Source organism: Cygnus atratus, chromosome 4, assembly GCF_013377495.2.
Source record: "Cygnus atratus isolate AKBS03 ecotype Queensland, Australia chromosome 4, CAtr_DNAZoo_HiC_assembly, whole genome shotgun sequence".
NCBI lineage: Eukaryota > Metazoa > Chordata > Aves > Anseriformes > Anatidae > Cygnus > Cygnus atratus.
The window spans coordinates 10906954-10927230 of NC_066365.1; the positions used below are offsets into that span (position 1 = coordinate 10906954).

General features: G+C 36.1%; 1 protein-coding gene across 4 annotated transcripts in view; it reads right to left on the reverse strand.

The window, feature by feature from the left end:
* The window catches only part of CCSER1 (coiled-coil serine rich protein 1), a 675103-nt gene that overhangs the window by 334462 nt on the left and 320364 nt on the right, over nucleotides 1–20277 (reverse strand). For all 4 annotated transcript variants that reach the window (XM_035541340.2, XM_035541349.2, XM_035541356.2 and 1 more), the window contains exon 7: nucleotides 6370–6447. In XM_035541340.2, coding sequence (XP_035397233.1) covers nucleotides 6370–6447 — 78 coding nt within the window. The remainder of the gene's footprint in view (nucleotides 1–6369; nucleotides 6448–20277) is intronic.

A 20277-nucleotide genomic window follows, 5' to 3' on the forward strand; every position in this document is an offset into this window, starting at 1 on the left:
TGTAGGTATGTATCAGAATTCATTGTGCGATAGCATGTCTACCCACAGGAATAAACCTGAATTGACCTAATATTTACCCTTGTAGTACTAAACATATTCATTTTCATGGTTTACTGGAAATACTGTTAACTAAAAAAAAGTAATGATGATCATTCTGCATGCTTGTGGTTGAAGTATCATTCTAGTGGTTAAATCATCATTTGCATTTCTGGTAGCTTTTGGAGATTTTAGTAAGAAATACATTTATCCTATTTCTATATGTGGCTGGCAGAGAAAATAATTGATGATGCATCAAGAGCATCAATTTTGACTTAGCCAATGTTTATCAATGTTTTGAGACCTTGAACTGACCCACACTTTATGAAGAAAGTTTCAATAAATTAAGGAAAAAGTACTAAAAGAAAAAAATAATGCATGTTCACAAAATTTGGGAAAGAAAGGCAGTTATGATCAAGGCATAGATAGAGGGATGGAGGAGGAAAGAGATCTGGCATGACAGGTATAGTTCCTAGTCTCATTTACAGTTATTTCAGTCATTATATTGGTGCCACTAGGAAATTACTTATGTTGCATGAATGTTGAATGATTAAATCACATAGAGTATTCCTAAAGTTGTACTGCAGTATCTTCAGATCATACAGTAGCTCCATTACCTTCCATACCCCCTCCTTTCAAAAACTGCAAACTCCTACACTGAGCAGGACAGCAGAGGTAAGAGCTGGGATAGAAGGAGTAAAGTTGTGCCTTCACTGCCCTTCATTCAAGTTGCCTGGGATAGAAGGGGAGTGTGTGCGGGAAGGTGTTTTAGTTTTGTTTTTGTCTATATCTTTGTCTACTTTTAACGTTGATTGGCAATAAATTAAATAAATATCTCCCAGGTCAAGTTTGTTTTGTCCAAGACAGTAACTGAAGAGATCTCCCTGACCTTATCTTGACCTACAAGTTTTTCACCTCATTTTATCCATCTGTTCTGCTGAGGAAGGGAATTGAGACAGCGGCTGGGTGGACACCTGGCAACCAGCCAAGGTCAACCCCCCACACTCAGAAATTGTAAATTACAATTGGAGGCTTTCGTCAAAGGCAAAAAGTCATTTGATAATCTGAGCTACACAACTAAGACATAAGGAGACTTATAGAAAGGGAGCACTGATACAGGAAATGAAAGCAAAGAGTAGGAGGAATTAATCCACTGAAGATGAGAGACTGGTTTAACATAAACTGGAGATCAGGGCATACAGATTGGGGGAGGTGGGATTGAGTGAGTCACACTTTTATAATTCTCTTTACTTTAGTAGAAATACTGAAAACAGTTTTGTAACAGAAGAAAAACACAACAAAACAAATAAACAAACTAACAAAAAGCAAAAGCAAATACCTGAATGCTTCAAAGCTCCCATTGCTGCTCAATGGAGGCAGAAACTCAGGGAGGGGGTAGAACAAGAGGGACAAGAGCTTATAGTCTCCAGCCCATGACTAAGAGTTACTGAAACCTGTTTTGTATCCGCTCATGAGTCATAATGCCCATGTGATTATTTCTAAGTGTGATTTGAAAATGAAAAGAAACGATACATTAAAATGGTATTTTTCAAAGTGCCAGCAAATACTAAAAATATTGGAAATTGCATTTAAGGCGGAGTGCTTAAAGGGGTCTGTGTCAACTAGCATAGCCTTATGAAGTATAAACCCAACTTGTTGTCAACTTTCCTGACTAACTTCAGATTAGGACAAGACCTTATTCTACAGCTAGACAAGTCACACTCTGAAAGATATATTGCTTTGGATAAGCGGTGAATATTATGGTGACTGTCTGATTATTCCAAACATCTGCACTAAAAATATTAGTCTGATAACTGACGGGAAGTAAATTGTACCTCTTGATAAAGTTGTATACACAAATATCACAGGCTGCAAGAGTAGTGCCCATTATTTCAAAGATCTGGGTCACAGAGCCTCTAGAGCTGTGGGATGAATGGATGAATTACAGCATAGACCTAATTTAACATCAACCTGTACCTTACCAGATCTATAGCAATGGTAACTGCTAAGGATTGTTAGCTTTTACTACTCAAGTTGGCACTTCCATTTCTTACACAGGAAATTAGCTTCAAGAATATTAATTACAGAAGTCACAATGCCGTAAGATAATAAAAGTTGAAGAAAATTCTCAGCTTCCTCAAAGCAGAAAGGAAAGTACATATTTTTTTTTCTTATGTTTAATGACAATTAGTAAAGCATGGTTGAGATTAATTGTGGAATCCAAATGCAATTAAACTTTGCTATAATAATTATTACAGTTAGCATTTGCAATGTGGTTGTGGCTAATAACCAGTGAGACTGTTGCTCATAATAACAGATAATGTTTAATAAGGTAATATAAGATATCTTATGGACTAAAGGGCTGTCTTCTTAAAAGTGCATGTCACTATACTGCAGAATAATTTTTAAAATAATGAAATACTATTATAAAAAAGCATGATATAGTGACTAGGAGAAAGGAACGGGTTCTAAAAAGTGGATGAGACATTGCTTTGTAAGCTGACCTTTCAGAAATACCCCCCCTTCTTCACTGGTTTTCGAAATGAAAGGCAGCATTATTTTTAATTACAGATTATGAGCACAGATATAAGTAGTCATAATTAAAAGTCTCTCACATTTGAGCCAGCTACAGTATTGTTGCTATAGCATAGAATAACACTTGAGTTAAGGTTGCATGACAAATATCATTCTGTTCTGCTGTATTTCAGATTCTTAACTTGGAAATTTTTCAACTGTGATATCACTTCTTTTTTTTCCCAAGGTAAGGCTCTAATTCTTCAAGAAATATTATAGAGCAACAGAAGGGTAAAACCCTGTTCAAAGGAAGTTAATTCCCTACTAAGATGTTTAAGTACAAAACCACCAACAAAAAAAAAAATATGTTCTTTTGTGAGAGAATAAACTTTTCTCGTAATATAGAAAAAGAATTGTGGGTTTTTGTTTTTCTTTTGTTTTTTAATATCTTTAACCACAGAAGGCAGCAGAGGATTGAAAGCTGAAATTTGACATCAAAATAACCCTCACGGAAAAGAAGTAACTTCGAGTGTTTCATCAAAAAATGGTTTAGAAAAGCTTTCCAAAAGCACACTGTATGCACGCATGTCTGAACAGAATTTTTCTCTAAGCTTTTAAAGAGCACAGCTATGGAAGGCTGCTCCAAATGCAAGTGTGTCACTGACTAAACAGGGAGAAGTAAATCTGAAGCCACAAGAAGAATTGGCTGTACCTTTGGCAACTGTGCAAAGTTGCTCTTTCCTCAAGCAAAACCAACTTCCATTACTATATCACTATTTGCAACAGTTACTGAGTGAAGGCTGCTGGATGGCATTTAAAATACTTTTATGTTTTCATTTTCTCAGGTGGTTAGGTTTAAATAGTGATGGGGTTGGCTACTTTTATTTCTTACTCATATTCTTTCTATTCCTTTTGATATATATCACTTACACTCCTCCATAGGTACTTAACACGAATAGAACACAATTATTCTGTAAAACTAATGGTATACAATGGATACAGGTGGAACATCTGCTACTGTACTGGAAAAGACTTCCCTCTAAGTATTTCAGAGTATGGTCTCACATGGTTTGGATCTTTCTGACAGTGCTGCATGTCATAGCATGCACAATGTAATGTGAAAACAGTAGCTGAGTTCATTGTCACTAGAGTTGAGTTGCAACATGCAAGCAGTCCCATGGGCATCATGCTTCCCACTTTTCTAAGATTAAATTCAATATCTTAAAATGTTTTTGAAGAAGCTTAGGTCCTCCTTCATATTTATAGAGCATATATCCTGTTGGTTTAAAAATCATAAGCATCTGCTTTGGTAAAGTTGGATGTAATAAGGGTATGATGGCAGGATTTACATTCTTTCTTTATACAGAAGAGCAGTCTTTCAAAGATAATTTGATAAAATCCAAGAAGGGACAATTCTCTTTCTCGGTATAAAAGCAAGTATGATTGAGAACAGGGGCTTGGATTCTTTTCACAGTCTAATACAAAAGCTCTTTAGCTTAGAGATCTTCAACTAGCCCAAAGATATGCAGAGTATATACTGCCCTGCTTCATTACACCTGTGTTTTCAGAATCACAGAATGGATTTTTTTTTAAAATCTTTTCATTTCATACAGCAAGAAGGTGGGAAGGGTTATTAACATGTTGCTAAGGGAAATGCATCACCCTATCATCAAAGGCCTATATTACAGACTGACGGTTTTTGGAAAAGCTTATGGCTTGTAAAACCAGTCATTCACATTACTACTGGAGCAATATTGCTCTCTTTTGGAGTGAGCCAGGAAGGAGTAACAGAAACTGTTACATTTTATATTACTTTTGCTTCTATTTAAAGGCATTGGCTTTGAGATGTATTTGACTTCTTCCTAGTCTGGCCTGCAATTCACTTGAATTCCATAGGAAAATGTATCCCATTTTGAAAATTGACTGAAAATTAAAGAATAAATAAAGCTTTCTGTCTTTTTTTTTTTTTTCCCTTTCTGGTTTCTTGTACCATTTTCTAATGTAAAAAATGGAAGGGGACTTTTAATATGAAGAAATGCCTTATTTTTTATTAGAACAATTTTTCCACTTCAAAGAAGCCATTTACAACCCATTTTCAGCTATACAAGCATGATTTCCTCTAAAAACAAATAAAGGCACTATGGTGTATTTGTCAGAGATCTCCTGATGCGAACAGACCGATGCTGTCTTACTTCAGCTGAGAATTTAAACATGAGAGTTTACTATTTCAGTCTAGATTTTCTTACCTCTTACAGCTTTATATAAGTTGAACAGCCCCTTACTCTGTCTGTGATGTATCGTACCGATTTCCCAGGCAGAGGGAGAAATGGTAACTACAGGATCTGCCTTAGAATGTTCAGCACTTTTCAATACATATTTCATGCAATTTCTCAAAGGAAGAAAAAATGTATGCACTCTAGTATCTTGGCAACAAGAGACTTAATTTCAGCCAAATCTGACTGAGAGGTAGGGATCTTGAAAATATTAAACACTTGAAGAAGAGGGAAAAATCTGTGGATAGTTGACCACGAAGACCCCATGTGAACACCTACTGATGAAACCACTGAGCAAGCCATGTCCTTAACCTTTCCAGTAACAGGATTCAGCTGACTAGCTAGCTGGTTATGAATAGTAGGGTACAACTCTTGCAAAAACACAAAAAAATATGGGAAAAACAGGGGAAGGGAGGAACTGGAAAAGAGATATGGGAAACTGAGTGGGCATAGCAACTGGAAGTAAGACATTAAGGGGACAATGCAGGTGAGACAAGTCATAAGAAAAGAGAAAAACTGGTGTGTTTTTTTTTAATGGGGTTGGGCAGGCTGGGAGGAGGCTGGTATTTCCTGCACTGGAGATGTGTGCTGGAGAGACACACATCCAAGAGTATGAAAATTCATTAATTCAACTTCCTCAGCCTTAATTCAGTGTCATCACAAAGATATTGTAAACACAGCTCAGGCTACTAATTGCTCTTATCCAGTAGGGAGAAACTTACTGGGGAAAGGGGAAATTTTGAAAGGGATGCTTTTTTAAATGTAGCTTTGACCATTGTATGCCACACATTTGAGACAATGGTGCTGAAAACCCAAGTCCCCTCTTCCTTGTCTCAGTCAAAAACTGACAATGAGACCACTTGGCTTGCAGCAGCAGCACTGCTCTGAATACATGGGTAGCCTCAGAAGATCCTGTACAGAGTTAGGCTCTGTCTAAGGCCATTCCATGTCCCTGGGCTGCTGGATACCAAAGAAGTGAAATGGAAAAATGACGCAGGGCACCTTTTCCTCACATCTGAAACCTTACAAAGCTGTGGATATTACCCCCTCATTTATTATTAAAACTAACTAAAATGACAAGCCTGTGGTTTACACTGGATTTACACCGAAACTGTACATTGAGGTATCTTTAACATCTCTTGTATCTTTGCAGTAATTGTTGTTTCTTTAAAACATGTAGTTCAAATGCAATATAAAAGAGAAATGTGTTAAACAAAATGAGATACACACATATATAGAAATGCATATATCAGAATGAATCACTAGCAGATGAGATGTATAAAAACATAGTCTTCTTTTTCTTAAATAATAAATAGCTATAGACTCTTTTGTTACTGGAAGAATAATCCTCTCAAAACCAAGAATATTTTCTTCTAGTTACTTCTTAAGATCTGCATGGTATTGTGATACATAAGACCTGACATCTGCTGACATCACAGTAATTTAAAGAAAAGGAAGCAGTAGTAATAGCACTTTATAGTGCATCAGATAGCATGGACAGCCAAAGTGCAAATACAATATTTATTATAAAATGAATTTACTGTACCTTGAAGAGTAACGGCTCCTCAGGAAGAGGGCTAACAGGGAGTGAGGTGGTGCTACTAGCCGGACTCATGTCTGTACTCTGAAAGAAAAGCATACATGAGTTTACATTTGCAGTAGAATGTTGGAGACACCTTTTTATATTTGGGAGAAAAAAGAGCTCAAAAACAACACTGAAAATCCAACAGAACAAGATTGACAAAGTAACTGTTGTTTGTACTATATTTATCAATAATTAGTAAAAAGATTAAGTATTTCACAAATGGGTAAGTACTTTGTATTTTATTTTGAATTAACATTCCATTCAAAGACTGAGCCACATGCACAAATATGCAAACATAATGCATCTACAAAAGAAAATATGAGATGATAAATGAGAAGAAAAAATGCTTTCATACAAAACAAACTACAACATATAATATATTTTATTTATTTAATTCAATGGTCTGATACTAAAGGTAAAATTAACATGAAAATATATTGCAGGAAAGTATTTGGATCAGTGCTTTTTTTTTTTTAAAAAAAAAAAAAGATCCCTTTCACATGAGTCAATATATCTTATAACTGAGCACTAATATATGAAAAGGAACAGTGAACAGCAATGTTAATAACTAATATAAGTCATTATACCTCAATTGATGTATCCAGGCAAAATGACTAAAAGACTGATGTAAAAACCCAGTCTTACTTGGGTGATATTTTAGTAACCTCTTGGCTAACATAGTCATCATTTTTTATAGATGAGACAGGTGTGAAAATAAGTGACTGTGGAAACTCTTTTGAATTTGGAATGGTAATAATGATAGAAGAACAAAATCTAAATTTAAGAAAATGCACATATGATACAAGAGCGTTCTGGAGAACACTAGAATATAATACTTCTTGTGAAACAAGTTCTTGATTGCTAAAATGAAAGGAAAAAATAAAACTAACTAATAAGAAACAAAATAAAACAAAAAAAAAAGAGAGAAAAAAGAGAAAAAATGCAATAGAGAATACAAAAAACACATTTCCACAGGCAGCCAGAAGAATACGTATTTTTTCACAATGTGGCTTTGCAAGGCACAATGATTTAATGAATTCAGCTTATGCAATTAGCTAATCAGGTATCTAGTTTCACATCACTATGAATCTATGATGGGACTCTTTTGATAAGCACAAATTCTGCAAGTGAAGAATACAGCTGCACCTGTGAAGTTATAACTGTGTAGGAATCAGAAAAACTGTATGCAGATATACTGTATTTTATTCAACCAACTGGTAAAGGATGAAAAATTAACAAAATATTGGATACAAAATCCCTATGTTAGATCTGAAATAGAAAGCACAGACTTCAAAGTTAATACCCATTGAGAAAATCATGGAGTTTAATTAGGTCTGCGTCAGTTATACTATGCCTAAAAGAAAATACAACAGTTGTTGAATAAAAGGGGTATAAGTAAAGAAGGAAAGAGAGTGACATGGTGATTATTCATAAAAGAAAGAGAGAGACAGCCACTTTAAAACCTGTGCAACACAAGAGGTTTTTGGGGGAATGAGGGAGGTTATAACATAACAGAAAGCCAGTATCTTTGCTGAATCTATCGCTTTGGTTTCAGTAAAGTTACAAATATTAACACTTAGACTCCTGCCCTTGATCATCAAGGAACATGACTGACAATATTTACTAAACAGAAAGGAAGCATGGCTCTTTTAGATTAAATTCAAACTGCAGTCAAAACTAGAAACCTCCTCCTTGAGAATGTTCTGTCTCAAACATAGACAGTTCAGCTAAGGACAGCTTGTCTTTTAATTTACACAGAATTGGGAAAAAAAAAAAAAAAAAGTAGCTGTTTTCCAAACTAAATCAAGCACACTAATTTGCAATTAGAAGTGAGCAGGAAGACAGTCCAATCTTTTAAACATTGAAACAGTCTCAGTATGAAAATCTGCAAAACAGATTGGTCCCCATACTCTACACGAGCTGCAAATTCTTCACCGATAGCTGGAATCTAAGCAAGGTCAAAAAACACCAAGGATGCCAAGGTGGCTTTGACAAGAATTCTCAGGACATGTCCACATGGTGGCCTCAGGGGAACGTCGGCTCCTCCTGCTGACTAGACACGAGCCAGCCCAGATCTGGACACCATGCTAATGTGGCACCATGCCTGGGCTAACAGGGCTGCCATGAGGCAGGTTACATTAGTATGGGCATAGTGACTTATATAGCTCCGGAACTGCAGCTCGTTTGAGTTTGGCCAGTTTGGAGCACTGTCAGAAGAGTCTGTGTCTGACTGCAACTGTCCACGTTTACATACCCTCGGTGACCCCTCCAGCAACTTCAGTTATTTTCCTCTCTAAGGAATGCAGAACAGCCTCTCTCTCAGTGCAAATTAATTAAATCCAGCGGCGTTAACACAGTTTGTTATAGCAGAGAATTGAGTGAGACAGCATCAAAATTGTTGTTGTTTCTTGAGCTATTAAAATGAAACAAAACAAAACAACACACTTCCAAAATAATCACTGCTTTGAGAGGTGTTGTCAGCTTGCCCTCCCGAAGGGAAACATTAACCATTTCAAACCACATAACACCTCTCACCTAAATTTGTTGACCACGGGATATTTCTCTTAACCACACTTTGCAATCTAAAGCTTCCCATAACCAAAAAACTACAACTGTGAGGAATTCATCCAATGAAAACCTTTTATATGACATTTCCTAAGCCCATTCTGTTCTCATAAAAGCAGTCTGTCTTAATTTTGATATATTTTAAGTATAAATTAAGAAGAAAATGCTACACCATTTGGCTATACTAATGTCTTCTAAGTCATAGTAGATATTAAACATCATTTGTATCATAATTATACGTATTAGGCAAAATCAGGGAAATTAGGACATTTTTTAATTTTGCAGTACTTTGCTCTGCAACCATAACATTCTTTATGTATACTTTAAATGCATTATGTAACCACACAGGTTTTGCAGACTGATCCTTTTCCATTTACTGCCGGAAACTCCTGAGTATCCTGGACGGCACAGAATTTTGCAAAGCTTTAAATACCTAAACTCAAATTTTTAATGGATAGATGTCTGAATATCAAGCAATTTAGCTATTTCTCAGAACAACAGCTAAGAAAAAACTGTCTTGCCTGTGTCAAAAACAGTCTCATGATCCTTCAGTGTTTTTACAACATTTTTTATTTTTTTTTTTTTTTTTTTTTTTTTTTATTTGGAGCAGGGTGTTAAAATCCAGCAAATGGATAACAGAATTTTGCTGATAACTGTTCCACATTTTCAGTGATCAATGCCCATGCTTTCTTCCTATTACTAGAGCTGTAAATATATATCATCCTCATTGTGCAAGCGAACAGGCAGCCCAGAGTCACTGCTAGGCTGTGTTAATCATTTATCTCCAGAGAGAAATATTCAAAAAAAGTGATTAACTCTCAGGAAATTTCTTGAGAATGAAGCAAACAAAGGAAGAAAAGGTCTATGAGAATAAACATTTCCCACGTGTGTGTCTTGTTTGGTGACTGATGGTTGGGATTCTCTTGAGGATAGAATCCCACCAGTTTAGCTAGATGAAAGAAGCTCTTTATGGATCTGCTTTAAAGTAGTTGCAAGCTTGGCATTGTTTTGCTTTCTTCCACTTGTGTTTACCTGTCTTAAAATACAGCTTTTCATAATACTGTATACTGGTTCTCTAAGAGAATGCAGACAATGTTTTTCAAGCAATACAGTAGATCAAGAATATACAAATGCATATTGTTAAGACCATGCTCTTTTAAAATCAATAGTCATCCTTAAGTCTTCAGTAACTGTTCTTTAAATGAAAACAGATTCACCTCACCACATAAACTGTGACTTCTTCTCACTATAGAACCTTGTATTTAATCTGATCTTCTCTGGCAAGAGGCCTGTGTATCAACCTTAGTTAATTGTACCATAAAATATGGACCATGTGCTGTGTATCACTCACAGACAGAAGCCAATTTAATTTGCTACAAGTGTTTTTCTACAAGGGTAAACATCACAAGGATAGTTGGCAGGCATTGACTTCTCTGGAGATCACTATCGCAATTTATTGATCTAAGAAGTTAATACTGACAGAGAAAACCTTCAGTGGATATTACAGCTAGAGACTAAATAAATCTTTATGATAAGATGCGAAAAGAAAAGACAATCTGTGTACTTTATAGTTTTTGCTAAGGAGTAGTGGACGAGTGTAGATCTTACTTTTGGAATGATAGTTTTAGTTGTAATATGAGTTATGCCACAAAGTTTAATTTTATAATCTAGAAGTTGAGTACAAGTAGGAAATTAAATAAGTGCAGCAAGCAAGCTCAGTAGTGACATTTTGATGTACTGAAGATAATCAAAGGGCTGTAAATAGATTTATTACTGGATCTGCACAATATATCTTTATGAAATGTTATGCTTAAATATTATTACCCTGTTATACCAAGGAGAGTGAAAAAAGAAGGGGAAGTGATTTTCTCAAAGGTAGAAAAGGCTGTTAAAAACAAAGGTAGAAATCAAGAATTCACAAGTCCAAGTACTCTGGTTCTTCACCCAGAGTGTGCAGGGTTTCCCTATATGCTTTTGGACTGGTGTGACTTCTGTAGTTTCTATATTATTTAACAACATGAAGAGATGGGTTTTGTTTGTTTGTTTGATACACACACCTCCTGCAAATAAAATTGCTTCAAACCATCGAAGCCAGAAAAATCAAAATTGGTTTTGGTAAGAAAAAATATCAGACACATGAAATGAGCTTTCAACTTCCATCTCCCACCATCTTAGATTAATTTTCCCTCACATTTCCTACCTCACTCACTGACAAAGAATGGAAATGCCTACTAAAAATGTGTTAGATCTACTTCCTAACACATTTGAATAAAATCCAGGTGGTTATTTATAATTGTATTTCATGTGGTTTTTGTTAGTAGGTATAGTTAATTATTCTTACTGATTACAAATACTTGCAGTTATCAACTGAGATATTTGATTATTGTTTTCAGGTATTTATCTGGCACGTTCTCTACTGTTTGCTGCTCCCATAGCTTTGAAGGCTGCAAGTGTCTTGTGTCTCCGTCCCATGTTATCTTAGCTCCTATCCCTGGGGAGAATCATCAACGACAGCTGATACCATTTTTTGCAACCTCTTTTTATGCTAGTAAGCAAGGTGTGGATAGACAAACAAGTTTTTATTGGTTGAGTTATGTAGTGATTCTCTACCTGCACTGTGGATACAGGCACACAGATTAGGCTCAATTCCTCTTACAACCTAAGCAAAGCTAATCAGCTAAGATGTGAAGTGCCACTGGGAAATTTCCCCTCCGTTAAGACAAGATGCTGAATTATCACCTAACAACATTTGTATGTCTAGTACTGTTTATTTTAGAAGACCCAGAGTTCCCAGGAACTCTGGGCAAAGACATTAAATATAATATTCTGCACATTAATTTTCTTCACCAAGGAGGGAGTAGGATGAAAGATATTTTGTTGACTGCTATTTATTGCTACATTAAAAATATAGCTGGAAAGACCTAATAGGCTTTGAGCCTATTAATTAGGCTAAATTAATTATACCAGCCAGTAACATAAATAGTAGATAACCAGTCCATGGTTGCAGGGCTACAGGCTACAGTGGTTGAAATATCTTAGACTCAGACTAAATTTTCACATTATTTAATTTATATTTAATTTACTCAAAATACTTACATTTACTTAGTTAGGTATATCCACATTCCTTACATTAAATGCAGTGGTATAAGAACACTAAAGTACTGGGAGCAAATTTCTATTATTATGTTTTCCAGTTGCTAAAAGAGGAAATGAAAATACCTAACATCTAAAACATCTGGCAGCTGGCACAAGGAAAACACCTTCTTAAACATGTACTTAAATTTGCAAACAAAGTAGGAAGCTGAACTAAGTGTCTAAATAGAAGGTCAAGAATTGGAGGTTGCTGGCTTACAATTGAGTACATGCAGGGAAAAAAGCTCTCTGTTTTTATAAACACATCTAATTTTTCCTAATTAAAAAAAAAAAAAAGAAAAAAATAATACATATCACTATATAACTAATACAGTTACATATTAACAAATATCCCCTCCTTAGTTCTCTTTATTTCCACCTTGATTTTTCATTGCTCATCCTTCCCGATTGTCTTTATTTCCTCCACGATGCTCCTAATAAACAGGAACACAAGTTTCATTGGCCAGGTAACTTCTTGGAACCTAGATGTTAGGTGTAGTGTCCAATTTTATGTTCATTAATTCACAGAGGAAAAACATATTCCCTAAATAGCAAATATTTCCTCAACATCAACCTAAACATCAAATTTGTTCCTAGTTCATATCTAAAATCCCTGTTCAGTTCCATCTGCAGGCAGAATGTAATTTTGAAAGTAATTTGGACAATGATTTGAGGGTTAACATCTCTTTATATTGAGAGCTGCAGGATCATTAATGATTGTCACTGCATGAGTTGGGAATGTTACTATGACATTATATTAAATGCAACTCAAGTCATATTTTTATCCTAATGAATAGGGTGAATAGAGGGTTGCTTTCACAGACATAAATGTTTCGTTGACAACACAGTGGAGAACTGATTTCTTTGAGCAAAACTCTACTCCCTCTCCAGCTTCTATTGTTTCTTTCATACTTCATTGACTATACTATCCAGCCTTGACATTTTGTTATTGTATATTCTTCCCTAATAATATCACATAACATCAGCTTTTTCTGCTCTTTCAGCAGTCAATTGAGAGAGCCAAGTACTCTCCAGGGATTTTAATCTGCAGGCTGCCTATTTCAATTTCTTTCTTTCTTTGCAGGAGATCCTTCAGGTTCATATACAAACATTTTTTTGCTCAAACTGCATTCAGTTTTGCAGCAAATATGAAGGTTCTTTCATATAATAGGTGTTAGTGATGTTTTATTTTCACTCCAGTCCTAGAGACATTTTCTCTCTCCAAAACCTGCATCACAGCCCTAAGAGTAACCGATAGTCCATACTACAGCCATTGTCTGGATCTGGAAGAAAGAAGTCTGCATCCAGTCGTGGAAGACCATGCCAGCAAAATTTGTCTGTCTGGGGTGTAGAGAACAGTCAGACTTGTTAGTGTCACTTGCACCAGCCTTGGGCAAAGGGAAATCGAGCAGCTTGTTCACGTTTATCTCTTACACAAACTTTGTGGATGGAAGTCTGCAAGCTTGGTGTCAGAGGTTGCTGGAGGAGGGAGTCTTGTGTTGGTGGCAGAACAGAGTCTTGAAGGCCATGGTGTCCAACTGAAACCTTTTACTTCATTATGTGTAAAAACAGATATTAAAGTTCACACCCTTGAACATGATAATGAGCTTACAGAAGTACATGCAAAACATATATGCCTATAGTACTTAACTCTTCACCCAAATCATGCTAAATGTCACCCCAGAAAGGGAGCAGATAAGGTTGGGATATAAAAAAGGAAAAGAAGAAAAAAAGAGAAGAAGCTGAAGCTAGAGTGAGGAAAAAAGAAGAGGTAGGGGGAGGAAGAAGCGAAGAAATTGGAAACCTAGAAGAGGCTGTGCTCTTTCTCCTCCACCAAGATAGGGATGCCTTCTTGGTAAGCTCTGTGCCTTCACCCTTTAGTGAGGAATACCCAAGATAGCATTTTGCTAGCACTATTATCATGTATTAACATTACTGCAGTAATGTATTTATCAACAACAATTCCGAATCAGTTGTATCTGTCGCCTTATTAAATACATTCAACTTTGGGAAACTGTCTCAGTGAAAGTCCTAGCAGGCCTCTCAAACAGGCGAATGTTGTACTGCAAATACTTTCAACTTTGTGAAGCTATTTCAGTGAAAGCTCTTAGAAGGGCTCTGAAACAGGCAAGACTGTGATAAGTTTCACATGACATGGGGCTCTCTCAAATTCCTACTACCTTGCTGCATATGGGCCTGTCATTTTTCTGTACTTTTTTTCTGCACTAAGTGAAAAATGCTTAGAAAAGAACTAATCAAACTGAGAAGTATCAAATTTGATAACAGAATTACCTCTTCCTTTTCTTTCTATTACATACCAATGCATGTTTTGCATCATTACTATGTCGTAACAGTTTGGGACAAAGATACAAGGTGGAGCCAATAAGGAACGGATCACAGCATTATAGACTCAGAGAATGGTTTGGATTGGAAGGGACCTTAAAGATCATCAGCAATCAAGAAGGAGCAGCGGAGACAAAGTGCTATAGACTGACTGCAACCCCCATTCCCCTATTTCCCTGTGCTGCTCGGGGCAATGACACAGAAGAGGGTCAAGTGGGGGAAGGTTTTTTTTTTTTTTTTTTTTTTTTGTCTTTTTTAGTTTCTCACTGCTCTAGTTTGTTAGTAATAGGTAATAACTTACATTAATTTCCCTATGCTGTGTTTGTTTTGATGTGACAATAGTTGTCAAGTGATCTTCCTGTCCTTATCTCAACCCTTGAGCCCTTTTCATCGTATTTCCTTCCCCTTCGCCTTTGAGGAGGAGCAGTGAGACAGTGGTTATGGTAGAGCTCAGATGGCCAGTTGAATAAAACCACCACACATTAAAAATATATATATATTTTTAATCTGAACTTAAATAAAGCCAGCTTGATTTTCATTAATAATTTGCTGCTCAATTGTCTGTTTTCCACCTTTGGTTTTCATTGCAAGCATCAAGAACAATGTTGCCAGACTTTCGCACTGGTGTTTCTAATGCAAGGTTATATTTAATTTTTCTGTCTCTCTCAGAAAAGATTCAGATTCCTTGAATTGCTATGCATTTCATTACAAACAAGCCACTTTGCACTTTCTAAATGTTATGACTGCAATTATTCTCACTTCTTCATCAGTTCTCCAAAGGGTTTTTAAAATTTTAGTATGGAACCACTTTTGACAGGGTATTTTAACTTATTTAGATGCAGAGGCTTCATTCTCAAAACTGTCTTGAATTCCCCAATAACAACTTAAAGGAAACATCTTAAACATCTGTACGTCTGCTGCTAAATCAAGGAAGTCAGGTTTTCTCCACTGCAAGAAAAGAAGTGAGTGACATTTAACAATTTGAAGTATGGTTTCCCTGGATACAATCCTTCTTCTGTATGATTTTGTAGAAAAGTAAATGTTTAATAAGTAAGTTTCGCCATGTTATTTACTTCACAGCATCTTTAACAGTAAAGTTCTTTAATGTTTTCAGGAAGTTGAATCCTTTTGTGTAATATGAGGCAATCTTTCTGCTCTTGAAATTAATTTCTGATTATCATTGACACAGTTTCAAAGCATGCTGAGCCTGGCTTTTGGTTCAGCAAGCAGCTTTCAAAGTGGAGTCTGGCAAAGCAGAACAAATACTCTTCGATTTTGTAAATATGTGGGACACCAAGTTTCTACCTTCTGACAGCAGCTGTAATTCTTAAGAGAAAGATTAAGAAGAGGAAGGCGCAACATGACATTCAACTCCCACCCTGGCAGAGGCTTCAATGGAAATCATCCCTTCTGCAGAGTCTCCACAGTCTTTCTAGCTCTACTTGCTCTTCTTCCCTTCTCTAGTCAAATATCTGCTTCTCTTTCCACCAGTATCTTCTTGAACAGTATCTTCTGTTTACAGTGATTCCCCCTCCCACATACATCCCATCACTACCACTTCTCCTGTTATTCTGATCCAAACCAGAAAGTCTTCCCACCTTCTTTACTTTCTCCTTTCCTTTGGCCTATGCCCACACCCTTCAACCCATATATATAGGCTGATACATATATGTACACCCATGCAAAAACTGAATGAAAGGATCTCTATGTAGTTGCTGTGATGCAACAGCCATACAATTGGTTTGCTACAGAAAAGAGATATGATGAAGCTGGTCAAATATCACGCATCCGAAAAATGTCAGGTGAACCTCTGTTTGGCGTAGCATCTCAGCCCCCAGCTCTGTACATTTTGGGGAGGTTACAGCACATTGCTTAAGAAATTGATGCAACTTGCAAAGGAACGATGGATTTGAAGTTGCCTGTACTAGTACTTAGGCAATGTGTTATTTTTAGAGTCCTCAGCTCTGTATTTTGTTTTCATTTCTGTGTTTATCAATGGAATTATATATTAAACTTGCTGGGATATCTGAATAGCATTTTATAAAGCTATTAGCAATAAAATATTCTTTTTTCATTTATATTATGTCCAGGAATACAAATGAGTATAATTTCTTTCTACCCTTCAACATTAATAGGGAAACCAGAGAGAAAAATTGAACATACCTTTCACATTCATTTAACTACAATAAAACACAAATGGCTTTTCAGATGAAAAATACTTTTTAAAAATAAATACTGTCTGTTTTCTTTGAAAGCATTGTTACATCTCCACTATTTTGTGTATATACTTATTTATTTTCCAGTTTGGTAATTCTGCAAAATGAGTTTAAGGTACCAGTCCCAGTCACCATGTGATAAATTAATATTCCTTGAAGTAGCTCTGGTAGAACTGTTACAAAAAGAAACCAGCAAGAGTCAAAACAAATAAGGAGACATGTCAGCAAACTCCCAGGTTCATGCTACAAGATAGGAGTTTATTCATATTCATGTTATGCTGTAAAGCCACTGTCACCCTGGTTTATCTGATGGCAATCTTTCTAGGTGGCTCCATTGAGCTTCTTTCATCTGCTACTTTTCCCATCCCCTTGCTTCCACCACCATGATTTTAGCTCTCAGCAGCTGCCACTGCTTACAAGAATTTCTGCAGGCTCAGTGATGGTAAAAACAGAAGTTTTCTTGGCATCATGGCTGCATCTTTCACTCCTAAGCACCACAGAGGTGATAGCAGGTGCTAACACCCCTTGGCTGCTGCGGGGAGGCTTTTTGGTTGTCACTCTCTCAGCTGCTTCCAGAGGCAAGCTTGCAAAGAGTGAACAACATGTGACTTTGTAGTCCTAGTCATGAGCTATCATCTGAGTTACAAGCAGAAGTTAATTCTCCAACATCTTCCTAAAACCCTAAAGAACTCCAAGGACGTTGATATCCAAAAGGATATAAAACAATATCCAGAGGGACCACAGGCAAGGCAGGTAACAGAAACACATGAGTGATGTGATGTCCATCAACAGAGCTGGGCTGAAAAGCCTAGCTCACGTTATTCCTTTTGTACTTTGACTCTTATCCTGTTGTTACTCCCAACACTTCAGGGGTGCTATGTTTGTATAAAAATTTCATCAGCTTCTTCACACCTCTTAAAGTTGGGACAGTCCTTGTTAGATTTTGCACACAAAGGACAATCTTGGAAAGGATGTTACATGCAGTGAGAACAGATTTTTTTTTATTTTTTTTTTTGGTAGTGAGTGTGCAATATAACTCAGGAAATAAACTGACCAAATATAAGAAACTTTTAGTACATACAATGCACATGCAAAAACATATTTGTGATATGCTGTGGTTTCAACAGGAGAAATCAATACTGGTGGAATGCTAAAATCAGTATGACCCATGTCTATCTATTATACTTTTTAATTAATGGTCACATGCATTTTTTTATTTTTAAACCAAAAGTCCAGCCTCAGCCAGTGGACATGATGATGGCTTTTAAAAACTTCTCACATTTTATTTATTTATTTTACCATACCACGTTCATATTGCAACACCAGGATGTTACAAAGGGCCTGGAAGCTGACCACAGATGATCAGAAGAAAATTCTGCTGTCAGGTTTCATTTCTTTCTAGCATAATGACTCCATTTCTTTCACTCAGTTATGCTTCTCCTTCAGTGGTATAAAGTCTAATTGGTTTCTGTATCAGAAGGGCAATGGGTAGGTGCCTGGAAGCAGTTTTAACTCTCATTATAGCCAGAGCTGTCCCTGAGACAGAGTTCAGCATCAGGAGTGCTGGGAAGCCGTATCATTATTTGTTGCTATTCTAACTGCAAGGTCTAAAGAAAAACAACAGAAGCAATCTAGTAATTCATTACCCAATTCCCTATTTATTCTGAAAATAAAACATTTCACCAATTTGCATTAAAATAAAGCAGAATTCTTAAAAGTAACACAATATTTGAATCCTAATTGATCAAATGTCAATTTCAATGAAGCAAACTTAATACAGCTGATAAGCTATGAACCTTTTAACATACTGTAATCAGTACCAATACCTGAGATTAACCATAAACCACAGTCAAGTAGAGCTGGCAAGCAAAATGCGTGCAGATAAGGGTTTTGTTGTTATTGTTGCTTTGTATTGTTTCCCGCCAGATAAGTAGATCATGACTTAAAAACAAAAACAAAAATCTCGCTAAGGTAATCAGATGCTAATTTACAGTAACTAACAATTATGATTTATGAATTCTATGTCTGATCTATAATTTTTGAAGAGCCAAGTGATGTGCTTTTTCAATAAGCACATTCAATTATTAAGAAACTCTATACAATCACATGAATAACCCTATTAAGCTTAAGGACCAATAATGGCAGAATAAATGGAAAAGGTATTCAAAGGGTCATTTGTTGCCTTGCAATATATAACCTGTTCTATTTGCACTCAAAAATATGATGTTTGCATAATCAGCAGCATCATTTACATCACAGTCAAACGTTTCAATAGAAAACTCTTACACTAAATGTTGAATAGATTTGTTAAGGTCAAATTATGAGAATCAACAGAAGGGCTCATACAAAAGGCTCATACAGAGTATTATGCCAAATTAGGTAATTTGGAGGACTGGTCTTTGTATTTATCTATGTTTATGTAAAGTTGCATGTAAAAAGGTAGCCATGGGGCTACATTCTCTTACTAACCACTGATAATTTCCAGTCTAAATATTCATAAACAATTTTGGTGAGAAAAGATTTTCCTTGAACATAGGCTTCCATGTAATTCCACATCTTCAAAAAGTCAAACATGGACCTTCAACAGATTTCAACAGCAGTGATTTATACTCAACAGTCACAGATTTAAGTGATTGATGCCCCTGTTTTGCAAGTCATTTCAATCAGATGAAGTGAACAGCCTGCACTGAGTGTTATGTATAACTAGGGCCTGAAGTGGTGAACAGATATGAAGAATCACAATTCATAAACTGTAATCTATGGAATCAACACCAATGGAAAAAGCAGAAGAAACATTAAGTTGGGGAAAAAAATGTAAAAATGCATGAGCATAAAAATAGCATTAATAACTTAATTTCCATTTTGAGCAGTACGATCACTTCAGCAATCTCATTTGAATACATTTATAATTAAAGTTGATTAATGGTTTTTAGTAGGAAAATAATAAACTTCAATTGTCACGATCATTTTAATACTTTTCAAGAGAAACAGGGCCTTCTCCCTCTTCCTGTCTTTTAAATCTCTGCTTGGGCTGCAGAAATTTAAAGTTCAAGCATTTGTACAAACTCAAAATTAACCTATGAGCCAATGTTACCCAGTTCCTCCAGCACTGAATTGTCTTCTCTCTTGTGGATTGTCAGTGAGGGGAGCTACTGCACAGGAAGTTAGGACATGGACTTACATGGTGAATAACCCATTTTGGACTGACTTGTTATTCTTTCCCCAATCACCCGTGTGGAATATAACTAAACGCTATTTTGAAGGAAACCCATTGCTTGGTAAATGCAAAATGAAGTAAACGTCTTCTAGATTTTCTCACTCTCTATAAAGAAAAATAGGAAAACTGGAGATTTCAAAGGTCAAAACCATCATCATGCAATTCGCCAGCTAAGAGTACTGTACTCTTAACAACTCAGCTTAAAGCCTCCCGAGTGATTGTTATCAGAATAATTTCTAAAAATAGCATCAATTGCTAGATGCTTGGAGGAGAGAGAACAGGGTATGATTGCTGAAAAACAAGCACGACAAAAATGAATGTCTCTTTTGTGCTTATTTTGACACTAGCCTTTAAGCATTTGACTTACCAAATTTCAGTTACATACACAAAGATACA